Genomic DNA, 22167 nt, shown 5'->3' with positions numbered 1-22167 from the left:
AGTAAATCTGTATCGTATGTAGAGAGAAATTCTGAACTTTGTCGATGATCATTATGGACGGAAATTAATTCAACTATTTCCTCGAAGGTATGTCGACGCTGGAAATTCGACAGGAATCAATTTTAGAAAACAAATGATTCTATAACAAGGATCTACTTCAAGGAAGAAAGAAAGATTTTACAAACAAGCCAGTACACCCAAACCTCATTTTACGAACCTTATATATGTATGTATGTATGCTTACACACTCACTCGTCTGCATATATGTGTATATATTTATACATATGAATGATCGCTTTCACTTCACCAATATTTATATGTATTAATAAATACAAATATTTGCACACATGTGTATGTATATTAATACATATATACATATATAAGTTACGTAAATGGAGGTTTGGGTGTAATTGTATTTTAAAGTCCTAGCCTGGAAGAGTTTCAGAATTGGCCTCGAAATCTGTATGAACTAGGAAGTAGGGATGGCAAGTAACGTGGTTTTTAGTGTTGTGTATTTATTTTACGTAGAAAACCGTATTATGCATTTCTATGCAATTCGAATCAGAAGAAATCTCCATGAACGTTTTGACACTTCGCTTTCGTGAATGAACATGACAGACTAGTATGATTCGTCATGGGTTATACTGCATCCATTGCACAAATGAAGTGGTTATTTTCAAACTGGGCGTAAATACACAATGGCATCCGAAATCGACAATCAGATGAAACATTTAAAATATTTGTGGATACCTATTTTACATTTCGTTCATATAATCCAATTGATGAAGATTTCGATGACTTTGAAATTTAATTCGACGATTGAAAGATGTTTTTTTTTGGATTCGGGTTGGATACGGGTCGGGTTCGGAGCGGGTATGGTTAATGGTTTTGTATTTTCGATCGGGTTCGGATCGGGGTTGCGTTTCAGAAATTGCTTACTAAACTATCTTGAGTGCTTATCTCATTCTATTTAAGTTTTTTGTGCAGTAAATAATTCAATATTGGGCATAATAACGATGATCAAAAAACTTCTTTTTGTTTAATGATATATTTAATAAGGCACACTGCCTTACCTCTAAGATGTCGAGAGCTTTTTTTTGACTGTACTTACTACTAGGATAATTTCTTGATTTTTAACATTGTTGTATTTAGTTAACGTATCGTAAGCTGATAACAACTTTGAGGGATCCAGTCTACAGTTGGTGGTCGGCAGTAGCTTATGGGATGGATCTTACAAGAGTTGTCCGGATGACGAGGGCATTTATTGATGGTGGCTGTATTCGTTTGATCCTGTGGGTCCGCGGGAAACACCCCCAGGCTACGAAGACCCAACGGCTCTCCCGCATGTTGATGATCGACTGAAATGGCTGTGGGCGATGATGATGTTACGAAAGAGAATGAAAGAAACATAGAGAAGGAAATATTGTTTGAAACGGAGTAAAAATAGGGGGTATGAGAACGAAATGACTAAAAAAGATGAAGATTTTATTTGTTGACATCGAGATGGTGAAGAGACGGGGGAAGAGAGCGATGAAGTTAGTGACAGCAAAACAATCTTGTTAGTTCCATTGAAGATGCGGGATCGGGAGAATAATTAGTAAACTTTACGTGAAGAACTATGCATTTTGTTGGTTTAGCATTGTTAGGCTTGCGTAACTTTTCTTAAATTGACTTAAGTATTTTTATGACCAGTTTCTCTTTAGAGTGGATTGCTTACATTAACTCAGTTATGCAATTGTCAGTGAGATGAGATTTGCGAACAATTCATTTGTTCATTAACGATGAATTTTTGACCATCTCAAAGGTTCTCCAAGAACGGATGGCAGAGGGTTGAAAATTGGAAACAGCACGCAAAAACAGGAAAGAGCGGAAAGATAGTGTATTTTAGGTGAAATCCAAATATTTCCACGCAAGAATTTGACAAAGTTTCGTTTAGAAAGGAAATAAACGACTCAGATTACAAAAGTACGAGGCTTAGGATGAATCTGGATGAAGCGTTCAGAGTATTGTCTAAACGGGAGGCCTGTTGACATTCGCTTCAAAGTACCTGTTTTGGTAAATGCTTGTGTTAACAGCATTTAGCTGTTGGACCCCTCGCATCACTGATCAGCACTAGCGGGCCACACCAGAGACGTCAAAGGGTTGATTCATCATATATTGAGTTAGAAAGGTGGCAGTTGAATTAGTCGATGTCAGTTATTAATATCTATTATTTTATATACCTATCATAGAAGTTCTTAAAACTAATCATAATTTCGAAGAGCGGGTCTATTGAATTATAAGGTAGCTCTGGGGCACTCATGTAATTAAATATAATGTTAGGGAATAATATGTAACGTTATAGCCAAATAATTTCGCGCTAAAATTGTTATTGAAGTGGATTCCACAACCTCGTTTGCTTAAGCACATTTATCGCTTACGGTAAGAATTGTCTGAAGCAGTCACGTACCCAGAGGGGGGGGGGCTCGAGGGGCCCTGGCCCCTCCCGAAATCAAAAACAGATGTATAATTATTTAGAAGGTCTCAGACATGTGTTACAGAAATAACAAGACTGTAAACCTAAAGAAATGTAATACAATATCAGTTCCAGTGGAAAAGTTTAAAGTGTCTGTTAAAAACACTCGTAAAAGACACACCGAGAATTAAGTACATCAGCAATCTTCAGTAACATTATTTTTTTTATCTTTGGGCCCCTCCCGAAACGAAATCCTGGGTACGGGCCTGATCTGAAGTCTAACAAAACTCCATCTCAGACGGAGCAATAGCCGCCGGGTCACTAGTGAAGATACTGATGTTCAAGTTGAGGAAGGTTACTGAACGTGAGATTGTAATTGTGTTCAAATCGGATAAAACTAACAAGGTATTTTTTTTAGGATTTGTAATCGCTCGCACGAATTATTAAAGAGGATTGACAAAAGCAGTAATTCAACTTATCTTCATTGTTAATATGATCAACAGTTTGAATGCGAAGCTTCTACTGCAGAATATTTTCTTCAGAATAATTGCGAACACTGACCGTAGAACTCGATTTTGATAAAAGGGCGTCGTTTCAAATGCCAAACAATTACCGCTTCAAAAAGGGACCGTTCAAAATAGCACCTCTCATTGGAAAATCCTGTAAAGAATCGTATAAAGAGCTGCGATATTCTTGAAAACTGTTCATAAAATTTTATAGCTTGTAGATTTTGTTGGCATATGTGAAAAAAATTTCACTTGAGTTATTATATTTTACATTTTGAAGCCTTTACAAAATGAATTTTGAACTTATTCATATATTCAAGGTGTTTTGTGACTATTAGTTGTTAGGACGTATCGTGATATTTTGTTGTGTTGTCTTATTAGAAGATGATGGTTTTTATGCCTGTTTCAGAATAGCAAATGTGATGGGGTTTTTCCCACCCATGTCCATGAAGATTTCGTATCCGATGGACGTTACAATAATAATAAATAAAAACCTGTTTTAATCCACCAAAAACATCACTGCGTCACCGGCGCGTTATAAATGCACTACCGGCTGTGAAAATTGCATAATTTTTCAAATAAATTTCATTGACGTTCTTTTATTCTTTCGTTCGCACTTATCATAATTCTATCATATCTTTCTATCAAACGTAGCACCGTCCAATATCACATACCGGTAGCAGACATCCGTAACCGTTCCGTTTTCTGCATAGCGTGTACAAAATATAGCAAAGCGCGCATCGCTTGTAGTGCCGAATTAAGTTTTTATGCCCACAAACTAACAAGTTTTGCAAACTAGAAGAATTTATCAAACATTTTTATGGGGTTTGTACTTGTTTTTGAACATCGTTCGTAGAAAAATACTCATAAAATTGGCAATTTTCCACTTATCACACCTTAGTTCCGGAACCGAAAGTCGGATCCGGATAAGATGTTCTAGTAATTTTTAGGAAAATATAAGACTTTTCATTTGAATCTTAGTTTGTGAAAATCGGTTGAGCCGTTTCAGAGAAAAATGAGTGCACATTTTTTCACAAATTTTCACATATTATCATCTCCGGAACCGGAAGTCGAGTCCAAATGAAATTCAATAGCTAGCATATTTGTTTTTCATTTTTTTTGTGCATATCACCCTGTATCTCTGGAGAAACCTTTCATTTGAATCTAAGTTTGTGAAAATCGGTTCAGCCATCTCCGAGAAAATTGAGTGCATATTTTTGTTACATACATTCATACACACGGACGGACACACACACAGACATTTGCTCAGTTCGTCGAACTGAGTTGAATGGTATATGACATTCGGCCCTCCGGGTCTCGGTCAAAAAGTTGGTTTTCATAGTGATTGAATAGCTTTTCTGTATGAGAAAGGCAAAAATAATAAATAGCGATCCTCAGTTGTTTAATATTCTCAAACAGAGCTCACTCGGATTTCTAAGAGAGAGCTAAGTCGACCTTCATAAGATTAGTTTTAAATGGAAGGTATAATAGGTAAGGTACAAAATTAGTGATTTTTTCAGGATACGATGATTAGGGCTTAACCTTTCAAACCGTCCCTCAAGAGCGACGATGCGAAAAACAAATAAAAAATCTTCTAAATTTGATTCAACACTGTTTACAAATTCAATATATTATGCTATTTTAGGCACAAATGAATTTCCTCGTTTTTCGACAAGATCAAAAAATAGAAAACTTTTCGAAGATTATCTTAGTAAAACTTGAAATTAAATATTACTAAGATGGATTGAAACAGGTTTTGCTTCGCTTTGATTGACAACATAATTTTTTTCACTTTTCATCTTATAATTTCGGAACCGGAAGTCATTTTATTTGAATCTAAGTTTGTGAACATCGTTTCAGCCATCTCCGAGGAAACCTAGTGAGATTATTTGACACATTCACTCGGTTCAAAACTCGGGCTTCACAGAAATCACTGCAAATTCCCTTCACTGTTTTTTCGACATTTGGTTCGAAATTGTATCGATTTGTAGTTTGAATTAGTTGATGGCCAAACGAAACTAGTTCCGTTATATCGATATCAAACATCCGGTTTATGTTATGAATAAGAACGTGAATCTTCAAAAATTATTTATATTATAAGCGTTCAAAATTATGGTAGAAAAATTTCATGCGACTAGTTTTCAATTTTTGACATCCAGCTAAGCTAAAGTAATCTGGAAAACATGTGTTACCTTTAAAGATGTAAAATGTGGAAAGAAATATAAACGCGATATCCCCATGGCTACAACGATCTGTTATTTGCAGGGCTGCTTTGCTCTTACTGGATCGTTCCCATCGATTGTCTAGATATACTAATACCGTTTTCGTTTATTGATCAGAGTAGCCCGAGAGCTGGCCCAGAGTCGCCCAAACAACTTCTGAGATGTTCGTTTTAGCAACCTGGGGTCGCTCTAGATCGGACTCCAATCGTGTAGTTTCGCTCTGAAAATTTTCTCGGGTCGCACCACGTCATCCTGGCGAGTTTGTTTATTTTTTCTTTTTTTTTTTCAAGTGTTATTGTTTAAAACGCATACCACGTGTTCGTTTTACTCTGAGTCAGAGTCGCCCGCGTGTAGGTTCAAAAACGAAAACGGTATAAGAAATGTATTTACATCCTCACTATTAATTCCTTTACCATGGGGTTTGAATATATGAGCAATATGTCATGGAAAAGTTCATGTTCCGTGAATTTTTCTTATGGATTTTTCACTGCCCTATTTTTTAACTAGCCCCTGGTAGTGAAAATCTTTGTTGAGTTTTTCAAATGCATCATTTATTTCAAGTGTCAGAAAAGTTCGACGTAGGTCCTACTTACTTTCATCCAAATGCGATGAATTTTTCTACATGCACGGCCTTCGGACGTTGAGCTTTATAAATGCTTGTCACCGAATTTTTACGGACCAACTCACTGATAATGGTTTTGGCGGCATCGCTTTCTGTAATAAATTTGTTTTTTTTTGTATAGAACATTGTGTGAAACGTTGTTTGCAAGCAACAAATTTCAACGAAACTAGAAGCTTACGGACGAAAAAAGCTTCGTTCTCAGATGCTTTTACATAGAGTACAGTAACAGCCTGATTGTACGGCCTTTCAATACTCACTGTCGATTGTCTCCTCGAATCCCACCAAATAAAGATTATTTTCCTGTGGTGCCAGGAACACATATCTTCCTATGAGCTTCAGTTGATCGGGATTTACATCGTACGGTGTGACAGTGTGTTCGAGAATTCGGAGTGCAAGGCTTAGAATGATTTTGATATTAGTGATGTGCGATAGAAATAGTCCTATTAATACTCACCCGTTTTCAGTTACATTTTTAACAAATTGTTGATAATCTGAAACCTTTTCCGGGGCCATTGCTGGAGGAGAGTAAAATGCACTAGTAACATGAATCAACGAAACGAATAATGCTACGCATTTCAATACTAAATTGTTGTTCATGTTGATCAAATGATGACCGGAACCTTCTAAGAAGAAATTTCAGAGTAAAATGATTGGAGTCATGAAATGCCGGTTTCTTTTTATAGCATCTAAGAATGTTTCACATACAGTAGTAGTCAAATTTCGTTGACTTTCGACTGTATTTAATTTTCTTATGCATACTTTATACATTCATTACTATTGAGTATTGAGTTCTTCGCACCAAAAAATGTTTTGAGGAATTGCGATGTAATCTGTTTCTTTAAACGAGTGCTAAATGACATGTATTAAGGTGTATATAGGAGTTAGAAGAGGTTTTAGAAGACTTCCATAATACAGTGATACTATACGGAGTCCGATTTCTACTGACATTCAATTAGGCAAGGAACTAACTACGAGTTTGACTGTCACTGGAACTAAAAACCTATAACTAGAACAGAATTGCATTTATGACCGAAGAAAGAAAGATAGCAAGCAACAATTGTTTTGTAATAGATTCGAATATTTAGTACTACGTAATTGCCTATAACAGAGATGAAAAACTTTATGAAAATATCGTGATCGAGATATCCCTGTACAACAGACTCTTTTGAATCCGACCAGTTTTGGAAAATCGTCAGTCTTCGAGAGTGTGACGCAAGTAATTTGTTATCAAAATATCTTTGCGTGTGCTTTGACGCAATTTCATGTTTCGAGTCCAGCTCACGGCACTAGTTTCATTCGTTTTGGGTAGAAAGCAAACCGTTCTGGGAAAAGTTTGTCAAATAATTTGCATTACCAATTCCAAAAGCAGGTTCAATGCCTTGACGCAGACATGCAGTGTACATTATTTATCTCGACAAAAAATGATTTCAAAAATTTCCAAATTCAATAGAAATAGTGGAATATTTGTACTATCAAAACGAATACAATTAGTCAGACCTAAAATAGAAGTATTTCGAATGATGACATCATGCGATACAGCTTCAATAATTGGTTTGGATTAATTTTAATTAGAGAATCTTATACAGAACGTTCAACATGGGATTTTAAGCTAGTGGTTATTAGATGTCTGAAAAGATTGTCTAAGGGAAGAGCTAAAATCTGTTGCCTTTTGAATTGGACCGCACAGTATCTTAAATTTCTCTACCATAAAATAAGAAAAAAAAATTAAGGGTAGCATTCCGTAAATTTTGTTTTGTGGTATGCTTTTAAGACCAGTACAAAAATAATTGTACCGAACACGAGTAGCTACTGTTTTTTTTCGAATTTTGCAAGAAATGAATGTTGCTTTGTTATAAATACTGAAACTGAAGTCTGATGCTATTGCACCAATAGTCATTTCATTAGTAGAGTCGCCATGTTATTTTGTCGATTACTCGTCTTTCAGTCAACGAAATGTGATAAAATTAAATACAATATCTCTGCTTATCTCTAAGAAGCGCTACTGCACAGCGAACTAGATCCGGACGGACTTAGCCTGCGGCCATCCACGAGGATGTTCCTCCGCGGCCATCAACACTCTAGAACCTTTGATAAATATTATTGTACAAAAATTGTGAAATAACACATTGTAATTTACAAATACCTTCTCTCCCCCTCTCCCCATGATTTCATCCCCCCCCCCCCCCCCCCTCTCCCTTTTGGATACAAACCCGACGAACGACCAAAATTAGATTAAAGCCGGGTATAAATAAACGATATAAAAAAAAGCGCTACTGCAAATAAAATAGTTCGAATATTCTGCAATACTACTGTTATAGCAACGCGAAAATTCGAAGCGAATACACTTATTCTCCTCTTACCCTTCGAGTCAACGGATTGAACAGGATAGTAGATCTCACTCTAGCTTATGGTTTCAGCTAATCAGAAAAATTGCGGAGCTGAGATGAGTGGGTTACCCTATTTTGCCTTAGACAAATTGATTAATCAAATTTAAACTTCGATCACTTTCTGAATCGTGATCCGTTGGGACCAAAGAGAATGTTCATCAATACTCCAAGCCAAAAAAAAAATAAAACTATTTTGTTCTGAAAATTTTCAATAATTTTAGAGTTATTATATGTGTTAAGATTTTGAAACTATTCTCATATATCAACCTGTAACTCCGGAGTCGTAACTGTGATCAGAATGAAATTTGAGAGTAGTTTTGTGATTACTATCAAATAAGAACGGTGATGAGAAGAGAATTTAAAAGCATTTTCTTATTGCAAAAGTATTCTCTTATTGTAAAATATTTCAAGAATATTTTTTTAAATTTTCAAACCTATCGGAACAAAACAAGAGCTCGGCGCATAGAATCAAGAGTGCTGCTTAGATTGACTTGAGAATTTGACAAAAAATTCTTGAAATCAACGATTTGTGTTTTTTTATTCTTGTTAAGACGTAGAGCCGTTTTGAGATAATTTTAAATATGATCAGCATCTGACGGGGAAAACAGTTCGGAAAAGGACATGTGAATGCAACTATGTAATGAAAACCGCGAAAATGTTACCGCTGAGACGGGACTCGAACCCGTAGTTAGCTCTTAACCGGAGGAAACGGTTTTGCCAATTAGACTACCCTGCATATGAAAACACATGAAGAGAAATTCCAATTGATTAGAAGAACCAAGCATGCTTCGCTGTACTTGGTCACCACAACTTTCTCTTACAGTCCTATATCTATGAAAACAAATTCAACTGAAAACAAACACACACTGAACTACAAGTCTATATTTTCCTATTCTGCTTTGCTGCCGACACTGATTTTGGTTTTTGTTTATTCTAGAAATGTTTTACTATCACAAAATACAAAGAAAAAATATGATTTTTGAATTTTGATCACACATCCCCTAGACAAATAAATTGTTTACTTCGATTTTATAAACAATAAACTTTAAACGCGTTTTTCTCGAAAGCACGTCTTTAAAGTCCCTGTCAATCGTCATTTAGAAACTACTTCACCAATCATTTTCAAATTTTACACAGACTTTTTACATATAAAATATCCACTCACAACTTTTTGTTACTTTGGAGAGATTTTGCAGTTACGAAATGGTGGATTTTTTCTTGGAAAATTGCAGTTTTGACTTCAACCAACCACAAAAATCTTTAAACATAAAAAATTGTATCAAATAAAAGCGTTGAGGTCTAGAAAACATCCACTACAAATATGTTATTTGGATTTTTTGACTTCTAATAATTTTGCGCTGAGATACAGTGGACACCGCAAATCATGATTTCTAAGGTTGATGTCAGAGTGAAAGCGTCACGCGATGCGTCGAGGCGCGCGTGCGAGCTAGTTGCATTTGATCAAAGCAAACCTGTCAGAGTGAATGCGATGCGAAAACAGTACATCGCATTGAATCGCTTCGCTTCGGTCCGCATTCCGCGCCCACTCTGACATCAACCTAAGATGCGTTTTCTAAAGTACTTCTTCACCGACTTACTTCTCAATATTTTTCCACACAACCACCAGGGGTTCCCAATCTATTTTGAGTCATGGACCCCTTCACTGCAATTAACTTAGGCCTCAGACCATCCCCAAAAAACAACAACCTTTGAAAATTCAATTTCTTGCTTTTCTAATATTGATGTAAAATACAATTTCTGCGGATGGTCAAATAAACACAACTTTTTCAGCGTAAATATTTCATATAACAACTAGACCTCATCGACCCCCATAGTCAGTTTTCGTTCACGTCGACCCCCGCAAAAAGAATATCGACCCCAAGTGGTCTGTATCGACCACTTTGGGAACCTCTGCTTTAGACCCTACCCCTTCGCTCACCCACAAAAAAAAAGTTTGTGATATGAAACTTGTGAACTCTATTTTCGAGGTTGATAGGTAAAATTCAGTAGGTAATATAACCGAATTGACTTTGTTTATTAGTCAATCTTCGAAACTGCCAAGTTTTGCATTAATTAGTTCAATTTGAACTGCTCTGTTCTGACAAGTCTAAGACGAAAGGCAAAGAAATGTTGTTCAGTCTTCGAAATTTTTTAAGAATTTAGGAACCAGTTTAATAAGACTAACGTCATCCAAGATTCTTGCTTTATGGTGATTGCACTCATCCGGGGTCTAAAATAAACGTTAGTCCGGAAGCAAGTGAGAATAGGGATATAAGATAATCTTTGAAAGATCTATCGTCGGAATTTTTAACCAGTACACTTCACAGTCGATGTTTAGCGTACAGAACCACTGTTTGGCTAGCATTACGATAAACATCGGATACATACAGAAAATATGTCTAAGTACTCAGTAGGCTTGTCTCAAAAGACTGAATGTCAGATATGAAACAAGTGACAAATATTGGTCATCATATGAATATAGCCTGAGCTGGTCGTACAATACATATAGGGCGCTGGTCTTACAAACCAGTTGTCGAATGTTCGAGCCCGCCCTAGAAGGATACTTAATGTCAGCAGGAGGCCAAATTCCACAAAAGGAATGTAATGTCAACACTTTGCCTTGCTTGAAAATGCAAGAAAACAAAGTTTTTTTTTATTGTTTTTATATAAAAAGCTATGAGAGCTTTGTTATACATATTAGAGGTTCATGTACTTGTCTATTCAATATCTTAGCAAACATAAAAAGATTCCTATCAATCAGCTAAGGATTTTTTTCGTAATCGGGTGGATCGTCTCGAGAGAACCCGCTTCAATGTTTAGGCATTTAACAGCAATAACCGAATGCAAGTAAATTCAAACAAATATATATCTCCGGAAGTACGACTCTGAAACTTTGCAATTATGTGCTCAGTTTATCTATCAGTGCCGTAGTGAGGGCGAGGCATCGAGGGGGCGCCAAAGCATGATGGAATTGGTAAAAAATGATTCCACGATTAGTTTATTAAATAATCAATCTATTACGAATTTTTTTGAGAAAACTATTAGAATCAAAATCTGCTGGTGTCTATTGTCGTGAAATAAGACTAAAACAGTCTCATTCACTTGGTAGATACTGTATTGTGTTCCAAGCAGAAATCTATGCGATTCTGTGTAGGGTACAAACGACAGTTCAGCAGAGAATCTGTGGCAAGCGAATTTATTTTTATTCCTACAATCAGGCAGCTTTGTAAGCACTCAGTTCGAATGATTCAAATTATTTTTTCAAAATTCTTAATTATTCCATCGTAAGATTTTCTTCATATCATACCACGAAAAACGTTAAGTTATAAGAGAACTAATGAATATTAAATATATTTTGAGAGGTGATTTATAAAAAAAGTTTTCCGAAGATTTGAGCCATTTTCGAGATATATGAGAAAATGAATATGTCATGAGGTCTTCTCATAAGTTAGTCTGGGTTCTCCATCGTTCCATCCATTTATTATTTTTTCGAAATTTATGAAATTTTGAATAGATTATTCTTTGACATCAAGACAATTGGAGCAGTAGTTTCCTAGATATTTTGAAAAACAAAATCGAAAAAAATCTCTGGTTTATAAAAACACACATTTTTCACAAATTATGTGTACTGTATTTAAGTTGCAAAGTACAATAGCATAATTTGCGAAAAATAATAAGCCAATTGTCGTTTTGCAAACCAACTTTATTATATATTTTTGGCGCTATATATGTATATTTTCATGTTTTGATTTTCTGTATCGACTGTATAATTTTAAACTTTAACTAACCTTTAAGCTTTCACAGATTTATGTATAGTATGAAAACTCATTTCTGTGGTTGTTGAAAACAAATCTATTTTTCTGTTATTGGAGTGAAACAATGATATTTTGATGTACCCTGAAACATTTTTGTTTGTTAATCAATATCTTTCCATTCTACAGCATCATCGTCGTATTCCTCTTGTGACATACAACAAAACTAGCTTGCTGTGAAATTATCTTGATTCTTTTTAGAAGTCCAATCGAATAGAGCTTTCGCATTTGTTATTGGATGTTCATATTCTCTTGCCAAGCTAGCTCTTGTTGCCATTCTCTTCAATGCTCCACCAATTGCATCACATGGTCCCTTACCGTGCGAGGTTGTGAAGAAATGTCACTCCGAATTGCTGTAAATTTTTGTTTTAAATTTTAAGAGGTTCGCGAAATATAAATAGAAATTGCCTTTCTCTATATTCATGCGTTGTTTGAAAAACGTTATCATTTTGTAAATGAAAGCTTACACAGCAATTGTGCCATACTTCAAGACATCTCATGTTATAGTGAAACTCAAATTTTTAATCTTGCCTGATTCTTTATAATATATTACAAATGGATGAATTATGGTTTGATCAATGACGACTCTGAACAGCATCTTGAAGAACGAGTTAATAATTGTCGGAAAATCACAAATTATTAGGAGTATAAATCAATTCGGTTCGTTTTCTATGGGTTAAAACTGTAATTATTTAGAAAAAAAAAACGTGTTTAATCTACCTAGCAGTAATATGATACCTTTTTTTTTATCAATCCGCATGTGTTTTGTGCATGAATATTCTTCGGTGTTCAGTTTTCATGACATTATTCTAATGTCCGTCGTTTTAAGTGGCGAGATTTTAATCACTCATTACTCTGTAATGTCGAAACTGCAAATCGGATCAAATTTGAATCTAAAAGTGTAACAATCGATTAAACATTCCATGATATGTCGAAGTAATTTCCACTTCAGAGTTTAGGGTACTTCTAGAGCCGGTATTCAGGAACCAGCATAACCCAAACCGATTCGTATGGCCATATGACAAATAAATTGCAATATTTTTGAGTCCAACTTTAAAGCTTTTCGGGATTGTCATCATCTATATCGCTTTGAATTTTAAAAATTCATCATCCTACAATTCCAGAATCGGAAGTCAGAATTGGAGAAAATTGGATTTATTTAAATTTGAACTTTTGTTTCTGAGATTCGATTTGGCTTTTTTTGAGCAAACGATTGAGCTTTGAGAAACGATTCGATACTGGAACCGGAATTCGAAATTCGATGTAGCCGAAGTCAGACAAATTCACCTGAGTAGCTGTATAGTTTACATTTGTTTCAAAATGTTTGAAAATCAGTGTAGACATCTTTGAGAAATCGTAGTGCGAATTAAACCCGAATCGGAAACTGATTACCACTAAAAATGAAATAAGATTATTTGGTTATCGACTATCCAAATCTGCTAACCCGATAAACCTGATTAATTAATGTAAAATAGACATTTTTATATTATTCACCTGTATCTCCGAAACCGGAAGTTGGATCTGACTGAAAAACAAGATGTTTTATAGAATCTTAAAACTTTTCATTTGAATCTTAGATGTTTCCTAGATTTCATTTGAATCTTAGGTTCAGACATCTACTACAAAAATTAGTTACACAGTTTTAATTTCGTTTCACATATCATCCTGTAGTTCCGGTACCAGAGGTCGGAATCAAACATAATTCAGGAACTTTGTTTGGGAGCATACGACTTTTCATATGAATCTGAATTTGTAGAAAAGAAATTTTCCGAGAAAATTGAGTGAAATTATTTGTCACACACGCATTTGCTGATCTCGACGAATTGATTCGAATGGTAGATGGGAGTTATGTTATTCCAGCATTTATTGCTGTAAGTAGTTTAAATCAATATAATTATGGAATTGCTTTCAACTCAAAAATTCTGCCATCATCTGGTTTACATATGTCATATTCGAACGATTATGTTGCCAAAAACGAACCGAGCTAAAATCGGTCCGAGGCAAAATATCATGCTGTACACAGTCTTTTGGGTACTTAAAAACAAATGTATGTAACAGTATAAAAAATCGTGTTTTACGTTGCTCCCAAGCATTTCTTTGCCAGCCAGCGCTCAAAACTTCTACTGCTGGAATAGGGGAAAAAGTCGCTTACACAAAAATTTCGATATCTCCGTTAAAAATGGACGGATTTTAACAATCTATGGCTTGTTGAATAGATATTATTTTGACATAAAACTTCGTATAACTCAAAAAGTAAACATCCGATCTCAAAACCATTCAATAGCGTTCTGGGTGACGGGGAGACCTTTCATTTGCGACTAGTTTGATCAAAAAAGGTCCAGCCATCTCTGAGATCTCGACCTCTTAGTTGACAACACACATACAGACACACACACATACACACACATACACACACATACACACACACATGCACACACACGGACATTTGCTCAGTTCGTCGAGCTGAATCGATTGGTATATGACATTCGTCCCTCGGAAATTTTTTATGAAGTTTGAGCGAATTCTATACCTATTTTTTATATATATAAAAAAAGATAAAAAGGATATAAAGATCAATTTTTTCCCACCGCTCAGGCAGTTTTGGAATTCCATCTTGAAAAAATGTCTTGTCTTTCGAGGTGATCAAAGTTTTGGAAGCATAGTGTTTAATCGTACTATCTATTACTTTATGAGGCTTAAACGAACAAGGTTTTCTGTTATCACGAAAAGTTCTACAACAATGATACCTTCCCATCATTAAATCACACTAGTAGAATACTATGGCTTTTTGATAGTAGTTTTCACACTAACGTTTTGGATTTAAAATATGTACTTTTATAGTTGGGTGTAGGTAATTCATTATACCATAGGTAAACTTTTACACCAGAGGAAAACAAGAAGACCGCGATAACCTAATTTTTGATACGTGGACCGATTACCGAAAAGCAGGTTTTTTTTCTCAATATGGCAGTTACTTCATTGTTGAACCTGTGATTTTTCGTCGATTTAGATTTTTGTAATACCTCGAAAACAACTGCTCGCATCGTCTTGATGTCAAAGAATAATTTATTCAAAATTGTATGAAAATCACAAAAACCATAAATTTGGTGTCGGAGAACCCAGACTAAATAATAAAAAGAGCATATTATCAGGAAATATTAATTTTCTAGATTTTGTTTCTCATATATCTCGAAAATGGCGGAATTTAGGAAGTCTCTACTAACTTCTTCATTGTAACTTGAAGAATAATATTTGATTGCTATTATTCTTATGAAAACATTGTTTTTCGAAAATCAACGAAAAGATTGTCTTTGTGAATCTTTTTTATAGATCACCTCTTCAACAGTCTTTAGCCTGATGATGACTTGTTTTGGCTGTGTAATAATGTACGATTAGTTGATGGTTCGAAGGGACCTGGCACGGACGGCCTTCCATCATCTTTTGTGAAGCAACGTTCATCTGCTTTGGCTTTGCCGGCATCTCTTCTTTTTAATCGTTCTCTCGCTAAAGGCTATTTTCTTGCGAAATGGAAAGAAGCTATAATAGTACCAGCTCACAAATCCGGAAACGTACATGACGTCACGAACTACAGAGGCATTTCTATCCTTAGTTGTCTCCCAAAGGTTTTCGAGCGAATGCTGTTGGATATTATTTACCCGTCAGTAAAGCACATCTTCACCATCGATCAGCACGACTTTGTCAAAAAATCGATCAACTACTACAAATCTAATGAGCTACGTTTCTACTCTGATTGATAAGCGAAAACGACAATAAGTTGATACGGTGTACTTTGATTTTTCTAAAGCTTTCGATTGTGTTCTTCATGTACTCGCTGTTGAAAAATTGAGACGAAATGGATTTCCTGATTGGATAAAAAACTGGATTCTTTCGTATCTTACAGATCGTAGTGCTTTAGTTTGAGTCGGAACTGTACATTCTGATCCTTTTGATATTACATCAGGTGTTCCGCAAGGAAGTCATCTCGGACCACTATTGTTTGTGCTATTTTTGAATGATATTTACAATGAACTGTCGTCGTTTAAAGTAATGTGTTCCGACGAATTAAAAATTTACCGATTCATCACAAGCCTTGTAGATTGTTGTGCGCTACAAATATAAATTGAGTTTGTCATAGATTGGTGTGATAGAAACGGCATGAGTGTTAATGTTAATAAATGTAATACCATAACATTTTCACTAGTTCAGTTTCCAATTTCATATGAATACTCAATGATGGCGAATCCAGTCAAAAGAGTTTCTTTTGTAAAAGATGTAGGCGTAATTCTCGACCATAAGTTACGCTTCACCGAACAGCTTTCGATGGTTAACAGCTGAAAAGTTCGTATCGTTAAATAGAAACACACATTTTTTTGCCAAAATTCTTTTTTATTATTCAACATAATTGCCATCAGAGGCGATACAGCGATTATAGCGATCTTCCAACTTTTCGATACCATTTTTGTAGTACGATTTGTCCTTTGTCTCAAAATAGGCCTCAGTTTCAGCGATTACCTCTTCATTGCTTCTAAATTTTTTACCAGCGAGCATTCTCTTGAGGTCTGAGAACAGGAAAAAGTCACTGGGGACCAAATCTGGAGAATACGGTGGATGAGGGAGCAATTCGAAGCCCAATTCGTTCAATTTCAGCATGGTTTTCATCGACTTGTGACACGGTGCATTGTCTTGATGAAACAAAACTTTTTTCTTCTTCAAATGAGACCGTTTTTTTGAAATTTCGTCCTTCAAACGCTCTAATAACGCTATATAATAGTCACTGTTGATGGTTTTTCCCTTTTCAAGGTAGTCGATGAAAATTATACCATGCGAATCCCAAAATACAGACGCCATAACCTTACCGGCCGATTGTTGAGTCTTTCCACGCTTTGTGTTCGGTTCATCGCGTGCAGTCCACTCAGCTGACTGTCGATTGGACTCCGGAGTGAAGTGATGGAGCCATGTTTCGTCCATTGTTATATATCGACGAAAAAAATCGGTTTTATTTCGATATAACAGCTCCAAACACTGCTCAGAAACATCAATTCGTTGTTGTTTTTGATCGATTGTGAGCTCACGCGGCACCCATTTTGCACAAAGCTTTCTCATATCCAAATATTCGTGAATAATATGTCCAACACGTTCCTTTGATATCTTTAGGGTGTCAGCTATCTCGATCAACTTCACTTTACGGTCATTGAAAATCATTTTGTGGATTTTTTTCACGTTTTCATCGGTAACATCTTCTTTTGGACGTCCACTGCGTTCATCGTCTTCGGTGCTCATATGACCAGTACGAAATTTTGCAAACCACTTACGAATTGTTGCTTCGCCCGGTGCAGAGTCTGGATAACACTCATCAAGCCATTTTTTGGTATCGGTGGCACTTTTTTTCATAAAAAAGTAGTGTTTCATCAACACACGAAATTCCTTCTTTTCCATTTTTTTCACAATAACAAAAGTAGCTTCACTCAAAATGCAATATCTCACAAACTAATAATCAGACAGCTGTCAAATTTATACACGTATCTTTTGAAGGTTGGTACTAACTGAAAATCGTATGGATTTAATTCTAGTGGCGCCCTCTCATAGAAACGATACGAACTTTTCAGCCGATCTGTTATTGCTAAAGCTTTTGCTGTCCTGGGATTTATCAAACGCAAACACTAAAGACTTTAACGATGTTTATTGTCTCAAGGCTGTTTACATTGCTCTAGTACGCAGTATTCTAGAATACGGAGATGTAATCTTCAGTCACCACGATACGAAGATCGCTGTGTTCTCATCAACTTACCCAGCTGCAAAACTGGCTGATTTCATCGACGACTTTTCGTTTTTGATTTGCTTAATGAGAACATCAACTGTCCCACACTTCTGGCAAGGATTCATATCAATGGTCAGGGAAGATCTTTGCGAAGAATGGACTTCATACGACGATCAGCTCATCGCACACAGTATGGACAAAAATGGATGTTTGCTGCAATCAATTTAATAGAGTTTATCATCTGTTTGATTTTAGTATGAACAAAGAAAATATTGTAAAGTTAATGTTATTAACGATTAAATAACTAAGAATTTTGAATAAATAATTTTATTTAATTTTTTCTATTTTCAAAGTTTAATTGACTGTCTACAACTTCTTCTTAGATACAATTTTCGTGGAAGCTATAGATTTAGAGTTATAATTGTTTAAAAATAAAATTGCCTAAAACACATAAGCACTTTTCAAAAATTTGTTTTGAGTGAAAAAAATCTCTAGACTAGTGAAAAATACTTTATTTGCCATACCGATCACATATGCAAGGTTTCATGCAAATCGAAGAGGGTACTGCCAGCTGAATCCGCAAGGACTGGCTCAAAGATAACTGCTACATAAATGTTCAACACAGAAATTAACAGTGATCTTGTGTAGTCCTACGTCAACCGTTCGAACAAACCCAAAAGACTATCACTTGTAGTGGTTCGTGCTATATACATATAACATAAGTAACAAGTTTAAGTTTTATTGAAAATTCATGAATTAGAGGCGCTTCTTGCAAAAGTCTGCATGATTTAAAAAATAATTTATTTGTAATTCATCGTTATTTTGTACAAAAATTACGATGAATCACGAAAGATATTTTTTTAAGCTATGCAGACTTTTGCAAAAGCGTATTTAATTCAGTTTCAGTGATAAGGTATAATTCTTATTTTTATTTATACATTCACGAGAAAAATCGCATATTTTTTAACTCAGAGAAATGCTCAAAGTCGTGAATAAAATTCTTACTATGGAATTTACCCGAATAAATTTAGTGTTGTTCGTAAAGCAGGTTTTCAAACTTTCTTGAACCTTGAATCATTTCGAAACAGATTTAACGCAGGTTTATGCTTCTTCATTTTGTTTTATGAACCTTATGAAGAATTGGCTGGAATATGACCTTAAAATGATTTTCAGTAGGCTCACTCAAGACGGCTACAAGTCTTTAATAAAATAAAAAATTTTGCTTGCGATAACCTTATAGAAAGAGTGTCAGTTAGTCGTCATGGTGCTGGTTAAAAAAATGGGTGGGGCAAATATGTTGGTGTTCGCCTCGGGCGCCAGAAACGCTCACTACGGTTTTGACACGTGCAGTCAGTAGTTTGAATAATTTTTTTGGTATCCTGTTTATAATTGAGGATCAGGTAATTCTGAATGCCCGCGATTTGAACTAGATTCAATAATATATTCCACAATACTTCGTATAGTGAAGCACGCAATAATTAAAATTTCCTTATTTATCGCGAAACCCAACTGAAAATGTGAAAATGGGTTTTTCAAGACATAGTTTGTCTATAAATTCCTAATGGTATGTTTCGAAACAATTTCATTTTTTGAAAATGCAACCTAATCCAATCCGACCAACCAAATTAGATCTTTGCAACTATTTTAGGGAATAAACTAGTTTTCGGGGAAAAATCATTTAACTATGAATGAAGGGACAAACCCCTGTTGGTTTTATTACCAAACTCAAATTACCTGCTCTTGATGTCCATTTACCATATCAAAAGCAAAAACTGGTCTTCCCTCGTCGCATAAATACCATAACAAAGGTAGGTAAGTTGTGTGTTTTTTTTTCATCTGGATAAATAAAGCGATTGCTGACCAGTACCAATTCGGTGCAGTTTTTCCCATACATCCCTCGTGCTGTACCGGTTCATTGGCTTGTTAATGCTTGAGTATTCTTGTTACAGATTTGATCTTAATCATTACGAGAATTCAAATTAGCTTCCGTGCTCATCTCATCTCTCGGGTAGGGGAAACCAGCATCCGCATGTGTGTGAATCATTTTGAGGCAAAGTGAGAAGTCAATTAACCTCTTGACACGACACGGCACACAACCGTGATGGGCCGGTGAAACGTGACCACGTCAACAGGTAATTTACATGCAGCATCATTTCCCGGGTTGAGGTGGTCAAGCAACCTACGTAAAGTGATCTGAATTTTGAGGAACAGTGGTCATTTACCGTGTGCCCCGGTCAACAGGATTGCGAGATGTGATACACGGTAGCAAACTGGTCCAGTTTTGATCTTTCTATTTTGGAAAGGGGTTCGTCACTTCACGGATGTTGCTGTTTAGAGATCAGTTGAAAGGTCGCAGTTGATTTTTATGTATCTTTCCGAGGGTAATAAAACAGATTATTACTATAATCAGTTTGTCACAGGTTGTGTATTGTTTCGATAATTTTTTTTTCGAAAATTGTAGATTCAGTCTTTGCGGTTTAACTAGCGCAAGGATATCTCTAGAATTTAGACAGTACGAGTTTGTATTAATAATACTGTTAGGATTACAGGTGTCTGGTTCAGGATAATGGTTGCAGGCGTTATCCTCCACCAACCAAGGATATGAGCACTTTTGTTGGCAGCATAGAATCTTCAATCGAACTCGTCATGTTGGAAGCTGGAAAACAGATGTAATTTACAGTACATGAATATATTTTAAATGTTTGAAATCGTATACTTATGCTTCGGGCTCGATAACCGTTTTCATCCGAAATGTAACTGACTGTATGTATCAGTTTGTCTGTACCCACGAAAGAGTAAGAGCCTTCCTGGACAGTGATTTCATTACCACTAACGATTTTACTATAGGTCCTCACAAAAACTCTGGTCCCATCGGATAAAACGTGTCTGTTGGAATATAAGAATAAAATCAAATGATGTCACTTATGTGATGAAAAGTTGGTGGATGATATCAGTAACATAACTGGAGTGACACGTTTGCGAATAAATGTGTGAATAAAAAAAAAACTATTTTGAATTGAATATCATTTGGCGTATGTGTTACTCACTCGAAATGGATTGCGTAAGTACCAAGCAATCATTGGCTCTGAAATTTTCTTTGATATTTAGGGTTTTCGTGCAATTTTCAGAGAATGAAAAACTTTTAAAAAGTTGTGGTTTACAAAACTCATTTTATTCAATTTCGTTTCCCTTCCCCAATATCCTTAACTTACTTTTCCTAGATCTATTTTTTTTACTTAAATGTTCTTAAGCTGCAGGTCTGTTGTAATCGTTTTGGGATGTTTATAAAGTTTCGTCTTCATAGTGGCCCGGTTTATTTCAATAGGGCGAAATTTCTATAAATTTGGTGGATTCAAATTTAGTAGCGAAAAGAAATTGACTCCGTTAGCTCGGAACCGTTCCAAAACGGTTTGAAGGAAGTGGTAGAATGCTAGATCAAACCGAAATAGAGTTGATCCTCTGTGCTTACTTATGAATAGGGAAGAGACGCTTACTAAAGCGCTCTTATGTATAAAAAGCAAATTGATTGATCTAAAAGTGATGAAGAAAGTGCTTATTTAACTTTTAACAGACAGTGAAACACACTTTAGTGGTTTTTATTTCTTGAAGATTATTATCACACGAGACACAGTTGTACTTGCAATTTAGAGCTTTTTAGCGTTAGAGAAACGTCTTTATGGCAAAGTAGTCCTTGTTTATATTTAACAACTTTCGATAACTCAGAGATGGCTGGATATATTTTACCAAACTTCGATTCAAATTAAAGGTCTTGTAGTCCTATGCAAAGTTCCTGAATTACAATTAAGTTTCTGACATGCGCTAAAAAATGAAAATATGAACACTAACTTTTCTCAGAGATGGCTAAACCGATTTTAACAAACACAAAACTAAGTTTTAAGAGACTTGCAGTCCCATAAAAAGTACCTGATTTTTATTTAAATAAGACTTCCCGTTGCGGAATTTCAGCGAAACAAATCAATTACAAACAACCTGGTCACTTCCCTCAGAGATGGGGCGATCGATTTTTACAAATCTACTTTCGGTTCCGAAACTTTAAACCGATTCCGTTATTCTGGTTCCTGGTTTCCGATTCCAGAAGCACCGGAAAAAGTGATCATATTCTTCAAGTTGGAACTCAAAGAAAATATGTGACAATATTAGTGCTTTGAGAAAGGCATCATTTTCCCACTAGGTGGATTAAAACATGTTTTGCCTTTCAACTTTAAGTGACATGCGGCCTTCTGGTGTACCTTTTGTTACACAGATAAAAATATTTTGTGATTTTACATTTTGTTTCATGCATATATTTGGAGCAGGCAATTGAATGGAAATTTACATTACAAACCGAAGCGGTTTGTAAATATACAGTCTTGTTCAATGAAAAACTAAATGAATTTTGATATAA

General features: G+C 35.5%; 1 protein-coding gene across 1 annotated transcript; it reads right to left on the bottom strand.

The window, feature by feature from the left end:
• Nucleotides 1–5735: 5735 nt before the first annotated feature.
• LOC131432582 (uncharacterized) lies at nucleotides 5736–6437 on the bottom strand. The gene is made up of 3 exons (XM_058598928.1): nucleotides 6260–6437; nucleotides 6063–6202; nucleotides 5736–5897 (listed from the first exon to the last, which is right to left on the bottom strand). The coding sequence occupies exons 1-3, from the start codon at nucleotides 6400–6402 to the stop codon at nucleotides 5779–5781; spliced, it is 402 nt and encodes a 133-aa protein (XP_058454911.1). The 5' UTR covers nucleotides 6403–6437; the 3' UTR covers nucleotides 5736–5778.
• Nucleotides 6438–22167: the final 15730 nt, after the last annotated feature.

Source organism: Malaya genurostris, chromosome 2 (genome assembly GCF_030247185.1).
Source record: "Malaya genurostris strain Urasoe2022 chromosome 2, Malgen_1.1, whole genome shotgun sequence".
NCBI classification, from domain to species: Eukaryota; Metazoa; Arthropoda; class Insecta; order Diptera; family Culicidae; genus Malaya; species Malaya genurostris.
This window is presented reverse-complemented; position numbering and strand designations above follow the sequence as displayed.

Bases quoted from the DNA above. Each gene is read 5' to 3' on its own strand.
- LOC131432582 (XM_058598928.1), bottom strand. From the start codon at position 6,402: ATGAACAACAATTTAGTATTGAAATGCGTAGCATTATTCGTTTCGTTG. The intron at 6,203-6,259 runs GTGAGTATTAAT...AATCATTCTAAG, and splicing joins AAAAATGTAACTGAAAACGG to CCTTGCACTCCGAATTCTCG. The intron at 5,898-6,062 runs GTGAGTATTGAA...AATTTATTACAG, and splicing joins ATTCGAGGAGACAATCGACA to AAAGCGATGCCGCCAAAACC.